At 36.3% G+C, this 9742-nt stretch overlaps 1 protein-coding gene across 5 annotated transcripts in view; it reads right to left on the bottom strand.

Moving 5' to 3' along the window:
• The window catches only part of LOC18425368 (uncharacterized), a 34518-nt gene extending 25910 nt beyond the window's left edge, over positions 1–8608 (bottom strand). For 4 of the 5 annotated variants that reach the window (XR_016053454.1, XR_016053453.1, XM_020661990.2 and 1 more), the window contains exon 1: positions 8342–8608. Coding sequence is in view for 3 of the 5 variants with exons in the window: in XM_020661990.2 (XP_020517649.1) it covers positions 8342–8385 (44 nt within the window). In the remaining 2 variants the exon portion in view is untranslated. The remainder of the gene's footprint in view (positions 1–8341) is intronic. The other variant, XM_088863960.1, reaches the window with a different exon arrangement.
• Between the last annotated feature and the right edge of the window lie 1134 nt (positions 8609–9742).

Consider the following 9742-nt stretch of genomic DNA (forward strand, 5'->3'; position numbering starts at 1 on the left):
TTAGGATCTGTTAAGGCCACAGAATAATTGGGAAAGCAATTGAAGTATATAGGACCGTTGTACAGACTTGATTCTACTATTCCTAACAACGAATCAGAGAATTTATTATGCCGTTCGTCCCTTAAACAAAGAAGAACAGAGTTACTTAAACCAATTTGAGTAAGTGGGTTTATAGCCATTTGGACAAGTTCTATGTGTAAATATTTGTAATTCTTATTCTTATGATCTTGTATCATACGATTTGAGGAGTTGAAAACTATTCTGTTCACTGGTAATAGAAATACTTTGTTCTACAGTTTTAATAGAAAAACTAGTTTTAAATTCAAAAGTTCCTTTTCTATAAACATCTGAGGCGGGAACTTTGGGAATATTCCAATTCTGAATCTGTTTTTCTATGTTGTCTATAGTTATCTCTTCTCTATTTCTTACGCGTAGTGTACTACTAGAAGAAGAAACTATTCAATTGCATAGTCACGAAATTCACACAGCAATAGTTACTAAATTCACACATTATAGACATCATATAGTTACAGTCATAATGGAAAGAAAATGAAAGCACTTACATCTAACACTTACTTCCACTCTTCTAGACAGTAATTGGGTAGACGATCCCAATAGCAGTCACACATCCAGCAATTAAACTATTACAGCACTCAAACACTTAGCACTCAAAACTTACAGCACTCACAACTTACAGCACTCACAACTCACAGCACTCACAACTCAAATACTTAAAACACTCAACTTAAAACTTGTAGACTTCTCTTCTTACTCTGCAAAACCTCTCCTCAAAACCTCTCCCCTTTTCAACATCTCCCCCCCCCCCTCCCTTTTATAGACTCCTTTCAGATTCCAAATTTTTCTTTCAAGTCCGAATAGTAGTCTGGTGATAGTGGGACTTTATTGGTGGTGGATGCTGTCTGTGTCGGTGATAGAGGTTGTCGGTATGAACAGGGCTGGTGATCTAACTAAAAGGTAAAAGGTGACAGATGAATGGACTAAAAGGTGATAAATGCTGTCAGTATGAACAGGGCTGGTGATCTGACTAAAAGGTAAAAGGTGACAGATGAATGGACTAAAAGGTGATAGATGTTGTTGGTCACTATTTTGTCGGCAGCTTAGGACTCGTGTGCTTTTGAATTTGCAGTCGCTCCGTCCTTTGTATTTGATATTTCTGACATTCATATCTCTCTTTACTGTGATATTCCGAAATCCATATCTTCATTTTCTTGTTCGTAGTTTTCCTCATTCTGAGTGGATGTAGACATAGCTTCCTCTTCTTCATCAAATATCTGTAGTAACTTCTTTTTGAGCTCTTCTTTAGTGGCATTAGGATTTTGTTGGCGAATTTTATTTACATAATCTGCCATATTAACTTCTGTTTCAGGGGATGAAAAGGGTACCTTTCTCATTTTTATTTTTTCAGGGTTTAGGGCATCATTCTCGTAGACATCCCGCCATTTTATGTATATTTGTTTGCCCAATTCAAGGATATATTCCCAGTTATTTGTATAGTCATCTGATATATGGTAGGACCATTTCATGATCCATGGGATTTGGTATAAAGCCATAAAATACATATGGAGATCTATTTTGGAATTATTATTATTATGATCTATGAACTTCTGTTGAGAAGCTTGAATATTAGATGGTAGTATTTCTGTTCCAGATCCCCATAATTGGAACCAATTCTTGAACCAATTTGGCAATTCCCCTATTACTGGTATTTTTATTTGTATAAACCATGTATGAGAATTCATATTATTTTGAAAAGCAAAGACCTCATGCTATGCTTTAATATATTCAATATATATATATATATATATATATATATATATAGCTTTGTCTAGAGTTAACAACCCCTCAAAATATAAATGTTAACGTTAGAATGAATTGTGATGGGTGTATTTATTAAAAAAGTCATTACTTTTTGCTTAAAAAATAATTTTAATAGGTAACTTCATCTTTAAGAAAGGCCAAATTAGAAATTTTTACAAAAGTACAATGGTGTTTTGGAAATTAGCATCCTGGAACTTTATTTATAGAGTACTATTGTCTCTTAGCAAGAATTTCAACTTTACCCCTTATGAAAATGACAAAAGTACCCCTTTTTTTTTAGTGATATTTACACAAACACCCTTACTTGATGAGCAAGAAATGATAAAAAGTAACTTTTTATAAAATCCACCCATCACAATTCATTCTAACATTAACCTTTGTAACTTGAAGGGTTGTGAATTGTAGACTATTCCGATATATATAAAGAGAGAGAGAGAGAGAGCAAGAGATCACAACATACCATCAAGGAATTTGGAGGACACTAAGCTCCTTTCATGCCTAAGGACTTGAGATTTACATCCTAATATTGTATTTTCAGTTTAACTTCTCATGTGTGAAACACACTCCAATGATAACAAAAAGTCAGAGAATTTTAAAGACAAGGTTCTTGTATTTAATGATAATCTTGTTTTTTAATTTAGAAAATTAATCATATTGTTGAATGGAATTCGTTCTTGAAGTAGAGTACTATAGTTATGTGAACTCCGGGATCCTTGATCCTAAGCATGATAGAAACCTCGATCCTAAGTTCAATGGATCGCGTTGCCATATTGTTTAGCATTCAATCATGGGCAATTTAGATCGTGCTCCCTTAATGTTGGGGAACTCGATCACTTCACCTAAAGATGTAAGGATCAATCCCTCATCCACGGATCTTCAAGCCACCCTCGATCCCACTGTCCCAATTCAAATTTGTGAGCCACCCTCACTCCCAGTCCCGGTAACCATGTTTGAGACTTCCCAAATTTTTTATTTGAAATGTAACCTTTTTTATGTGATTCATCTTTTTTAATGAGCTGGCTATGAGGACAAAGTCATCTACATAGAGCAGTAGAATGATGATATATGTTCCATCACACTGAATAGATAAGGAGTAGTCCACTAGAGTTCTCTAAAAGTCATACTTCCTTATTACCTGAGAAAGCTATCAAACCAAGCTCGTGACACCTGCTTCAACCCATATAGCACTCGATTTAAGTTACACACCACAAGTTTTGGATGCCCTTCACTATATCCCATTTGGTGCTCCATATATAGTTCTTTCAGGTGCCCATGTAAAAATGCATTTTTAACATCAATATTCTCCCAATAATGGGCTAGGGCAAGGGATAGAATAACTCTAATGGTGCCTATAGTAAATATTATGGGTCCCATGCCTATTAGGTAACCTTCTATGATTGAGCATGTGGTGATAAGGGTCCCATTAATCAAAATCCTCTCAATCTTAGAAACTCAATCAACACCAAATTTGTAGAATTTCCTATATGGATGATGACTTGTATATGTATCCTATATGGATGTTGACGTGGTGCTTGAGTGCTCCTTTTCTCTATTATAACATGGTATTAGAGCAGGGCTTGTAACCTAGGGTATCCATTGTTTTCTAGCAACCTTAGAATCAAAATTTTCCTCTCTTTGGGGGCTTGAAGATGTGGCGTATCAACATCACCATATTTTTCCAACAAGACCATCTCACAATTTTACCAAAGAAGTTCGTTTAGGCTAAACAAATCAAAAAATATATATATTCCGAATCCTTCTCACCCAAACAACCAGAAAAGGGGATTTCTTTTCAAGATTTGAAATCAAGGAATTAGTAACTTAGAGAAAGACTTAGGATTTTGCGTTAAGAGAAAGCAAAAATGTCATAAATCAAGCACAATATTCCTTGAGAATTATGACCACCTAGGATTACTGATCGCCATAGTAAGTACAATGTTAAAAATGTCCCAACCTTCCAAAATGCTCACAAGAAGCCAGAGAAAATTGGGTTACATCACAAGGAAGGTGAAAGAGCCTCCCATAGATAATCCATCCCATAATGAAAGGGGAAAGTAAGATACTAACGATAATTGCATGGCTCCATTATTCCATGTAGCCGAGTATCAACCGGGGATTGTTGTTCCTACGAACTACAAAGGATATATTGGAGGCAGTAGCCCATATCATAGTTATTGGGATCTTCTAAAGAGGGGTCGCTACCGCTCCTAGATCTCGTTCCAGCATTCCGAAACTCGGGATTGCGATTCCGGGTAATTCCTTGATATTAATGATCTCGATCTAGGAAATCAAAGATCTCAATCCTTTACCCCAGATCCCTATACTAGAAATCACCCTTTCATGAATAAGCAGAACCACGATTCCACTAACATGGAATCGAGTATCCTATGCCTTGAGTACGAAATTCTACAGCACATTTTTTGTTCGTATATAATGGAGTGTGGATCTCCATTTTCTTATGACCTACAAACTTTCTATATGCCACGATTTCCTATATATTTTACAATTCACGACTTTACACACTTTGTGAATTGTGACTTGTGTCTAGTTTCAAAGAGAGGCAACAAGAGAGGGCGAGGAGAGAGAAGGAAGCAGTTGGGATGGAAGAAAGAATAAGTTGGGATGAGATACAAACAAGATGGGTAGTTAAAAAAGGTTCCTTCATTGCAAGTGCAAGATTGCCTCTGAGAAACGCTTCCTCTCTATCGTTACTTTTTTGCACATGTTTCAATGCACCTACAACAGGTAAGTTGAGCGAGTTTATTCTTGACAATGTTGAGAGGAAGGTAGACCACAATGTTCCCCAACGAATTTGAAGAGAATAAGAGTACATAAAAGACCTCAATGAACATATCACTTCACCAATTGACGGGAGAGCTAGAAGGAGAGATAAAAAGATATCTCTGAGGACACGAAGCGCCATTCGTGTCGAAGGACTTATTAGGTATTACACCACCATATTGATTTCTTAATATCAGTACTCATTCGTGAAATCTTTCTCCATTAATAACAAAAAGTCCAAAGATTTTCAATGACATGATTATTGTTTCCATTGATACTTGGTTTTGTGAATTTGGAAAAAGTTAAAGATACTCTTAAATGGATCTCGCTCTCAGATTACAATAGAGATAGATAATTAAAGTTCAAGAACCTAGATCCTAACAAGCGGAACACATTCCCATCCCATAAGGGATCCACTCCTTTGCAGATATGGAACTCAATCCCTAAAAGTCAGGGATCCCAATCCCTCTATCTGTCCATGTACGGAACTCGCTCACCCCCCTCTCCTACCACTTCATTCAGCACCTTGTGATCTTTGAGAAGTACGAGCCCTATAGTTTAGTTTTTTTTTTAGATTTTCCATCTATTGAAAATAAAAGTTCTAAACCATTCCACCTTGTTGATTATGATGTTTGGGGCCCTACCCTAGTTATTTGGATGTCGGTATTTTATCTTATTCATTTATGACTACTCTTGTTATAGTTGGACCTATCTTATGAAAGTAGAGATGAGGTACCATCAATAGTAAATCATAAATTGTACGATTAGTAATTAAAGCCTATGAGTAAGCCTGGTGTATACTAAAGATTAGTTGGTAGACTTATCTATTTGACTGTCACACAACTAAATGTAGTGTATGTCTTAAACTTGACGAGTCAGTTTATGCATTCACCATGCTCCCATAACCTGGAGGGTGTTTATCGCAATTTACTATATTTGAAATCAACTCCATGGAAAGACTAGTTTATTTCAATCATGGTGACCTTGATATGAAAGGTTTTTGTGATGCAGATTGGCTGCGTGTTCTCTTGATTGCCAATCTACTAGTGGCTCCTTTATAATGATGGGTGGCAATTTAGTCACCTGGAAGATTAAAAAGCGAAGTGTTGTACCTGATCTTCAATAGAAGCAAGAAATAATTCACTCCATTCTCTTCTTCAAGAGATGGGTGTTAATGTATCGACTCTTACACCTTCACATTGTGATAATCAAAAGACCACTTATATTGCTTCAAACCGTACATTCCATAAAGGAACCATGCATATTGAGGTTGAATGTCACTTCTTAAAAGAAAATGTCACTTCATAAGTAATATGTACTCCATTTGTTCACTCCAAGAATCAATTGGCAAACACATTTACCAAGGCTTTTAATCTTGTTCAAGTAAAAGACACTTAGAGCCAGCTGGAGATCTATTATATATACTCCAGCTTGAGGGGGAATATAGTAAATATTATGGGCCCCACACCTATTAAGGAACCTCCTATGATGGACTATAAAGTGATGAGGCATATTAACTAAGAATCTTTGCATCCTCGAAAATACCAAATTTGTTAAGTGTCCTATTATATTTGGATCCTTCAATAACTGTAAGACTGTAACATATATGTACTAAGTTGTAACCTACATGCGTGATAGTTGTAACAACCTATATGCATGATGACCTGTATTTTAACCATATTTGGATACATTTGTATACATAGGGCACATTGCCCCATGATTTAAACAATGAGAAAGACATCTATGTTTTATCCAATCATGGTTCTTGAGTGTTCCTTTTCTATCTTCTCCATCAAATTGAGCACTGCCCATTTTTACCACAGGACTAAAAGTTTCTTTATAGTCCAGCACCCATATGCAACTAGCATTGCATTGAACTCCTCAATTGAACCATCAGCCTTATACTTTATTTTATACACCCATTTTGACCCAACAACATTTTTCTTTTAGGCCTTGGGACTGTCACCCACGTTTTACAACTGTGGTGCTTGTCTGATTATTCATTGCCTCTATCCATCTCACATTCTTTGTTGCTACTTTATACGAACCGGACACATGCTCTTTTAGAATTTCTGTCAAGAAAACTTGATGTTCAATAGAAAGAGAATCATAGCTTCCCACCTTTCTATTGGATGTCGAGTGCAAGCCAATCCTCTAAGCTGATTTTGGTCCCCAAAATCTATAAACAATGAAGTCCGACATTCTGGAATTGATTGCCTTTGAAGGGATATGTCAAGTTCTCTCTCATGAGTTTCTTCTTCTTGGTGCACAGTTTCTATGCTCGAAGTGTGCTCCATGGGCTGCTCCCTTTTTTTCTTCTTTGATAGACTACTAATTCTTTATCATGTTTTTCATGTGCAACACTTTTATCTCCTTCAGATGACTGACTTCCAATAGCTGGTGGTTGATCATGCAATAAGCTCAAAACCATTGTGTTAATAGTAGTGCAATTAAAACTATTCTTATCCTAATCAAATATGACAAATATGCAACAGAGTAAATCTGCATGGTATACGTCAAATCCAAAAACATCATGACCTAAACAGAACGAATAAAGTAACAACCTACAAAAAGAGAACCCTATATAACAGCTTAGCAAGTCCATTTCTTAGCATCAAATCTCTCCCTATCTACCAATTGTCTGCCCCCCATATTCCCCCTCACAATAGGCACCTCTCAAAGCACCCACGTCCAACTGGATTTGGAGATAAGCATCAAATGTGCTTTTGACATGCTTGCCTTGCAAATGTAGGAAAGCTCAACAAGATAGTGATACACGTTGCTTATTTAGAGAAAGCTTCCCCCACAATTTGAAGCTACACAGAAGATTACATCCCTTCCATCCTTACCGGAACATGTTTCTATGTCCAAAAATATGTATGAACTCAAACTTTCAATCATTAATACACCATTTTCATCATCGAGATGAGCAACATCAATTCATATTCAATATTCTACTTTTACTCAGCTGACTATTTGATACTGTATGCAATTTGAAATATCAAGCTTCCCATACATAAATAGAACTTATGATAATGTAAGATTTTAACAACCAAACAAAACATACTACCAAACAATTTGCCGACATCAAAAATATAAAAGCCTTACGAGAAGAATCAGAAGGAGGAGGAGCACAAAGAAACAGTGGCCAAAGTAGATAAGTCCGATCAACTCATACTATTTCATCTGTCAAACTACTATTGGGAGAAAGAAAAAGGAAAAAAAAAAAAAAGGAATACAGGAGACAAATGCTATTCTCTTTTTTGTCCACAAACAACAATGAAAAATATAGTATTGCTAATAATAGGTATGGGAGACATCTCCATCATCCTTTATTGTACATAAAGGCCCTCAAAAAGTTAACAAGATTGATGAGGAATTAACAATATTGATGAGGAAACGAAGAGGGGAAGACGATGAAGTGAACCAAGCCCCTTCCATCGTGGTCTGAGCAGCTCAAACTCAAAATACCACAGACTCATATTAGCAAAACAACATTCATGCCAAAAAGCATGCTGATATTAGTCATTGAAACAATGGAAACCCCAAAGAAAAATTTCACGAAAAGGCCGAGGAAGCATAAAATTTAAGGAAGCAAGTTTTCTCCACAGGCAATGAGCGACAGCAAGAGCAGAATCACAATGAAGAAAGCAGGAATAAGTCGGAGTAAACTTTTAGAGAGAGAAAAAAAAGAAATAAAAGTAGTATTTCCCATATATACCAGGAGAACAGCTCTCCAGCTTGTCTCACAGTGCCTTGCCTCATCCTCAAAACCAGGTGAATAACATTCCCTCTCTATGTGTGTAAGACCATTGTATTTTTGGAGGATGACAAACTGCAAATACGCGACTCCGAAAACTTTCAACACGTTTCATGAACCAATACCGAACATAAATTGCAGAAATATATACTTTTACAACATCAGTTCAGTTTGCTTATCATCTGCCGCTCCATTAATTGCACTGATTTCATATTCGTTTTACGAACATATTTATATCCCTAATTGTTAAAGTTAATACAGTCGGAGCGACATATTTTGAATATTTCCTGAAATACCCCTATCTGGAAATTCACCAACCAAACGCTCCCAGTTCTCAGCTACCTTATTTCCAAATTCACCCAAGATTTTTAACATGTTTGTTTCATCCGAAAGCACATTTCAGGCCTGCCTTGGAAGGTAGAAATGGTAATGCGCTGGGTACGAGTCGGGTCAGGGTTGGACCTGGACCCGAACCACTTAGGTTTCACCCAGGCTTGGATCCGAACCCAAGTTGTTTCCAAGTTATTTGGATCCAGACCTGACCTGGACAAGATCCAAGTAAAAATAAAAAATTTATTTTATAGATTATTTAGTACATATTTTATATAGTTTTATATGTTTTATTCTCGGTTGGCCGGGTACAATTGACCCCAACCCAAATCCGACCCAACCTGATAAGGTCCATGCATATCAAGATGTGAACTCTTGAAAATAGACATTCCAGATAATTTGTTACAAGATGCATTATTTTTAGCACTTAAAAATATTTGTTTTTTTCCTTATATTTATACATCTCAAAGTCAATATAATAAATTAGAAGGTCATCCAACTTTAAAACACTCTTTTTACTATATTTTGCTGCAACAGCATATAAATTTTTTTCCTCCAAATAAAAATCCAATATATTTGGAAATGCAGGAAAGCATGGTCACCGCAATATCTACCGCTCACTCATGGAACTAGAATGACAAAGCTGTAGTCCGGTAAGAAATGAATTTCTCATAGAAATCTTTCCCAGGAACCAAATGTGCCCGTTTGTAAAATAAAGTTTTGAAAATGATGACACGAGTGAGAGTCATGTTAAGGATCAATTTGGTCATTTGAGAAGAGAGAATGTGCCTGTATGTTTACTAACTATACCCTAAACAAGTGACAAGAAAATGGGTGGCACAGTCGTCACAACGCTAGTAATAAATTTTGTACGAAAAATAGGAACTATAGGGAGGACTCAGGACATGAGACTTTTGGTAATAGGTCAGCACCCGTTACCAAATTTGGTCATTTGAGAAGAGAGAATGTGCCTGTATGTTTACTAACTATTAAACCCTAAACAAGTGACAAGAAAATAGGTGGCACAGTCGT

This window comes from Amborella trichopoda, chromosome 4 (genome assembly GCF_054954075.1).
Source record: "Amborella trichopoda isolate Santa Cruz 75 chromosome 4, AtrichopodaSantaCruz75HAP2 v2.0, whole genome shotgun sequence".
NCBI classification, from domain to species: Eukaryota; Viridiplantae; Streptophyta; class Magnoliopsida; order Amborellales; family Amborellaceae; genus Amborella; species Amborella trichopoda.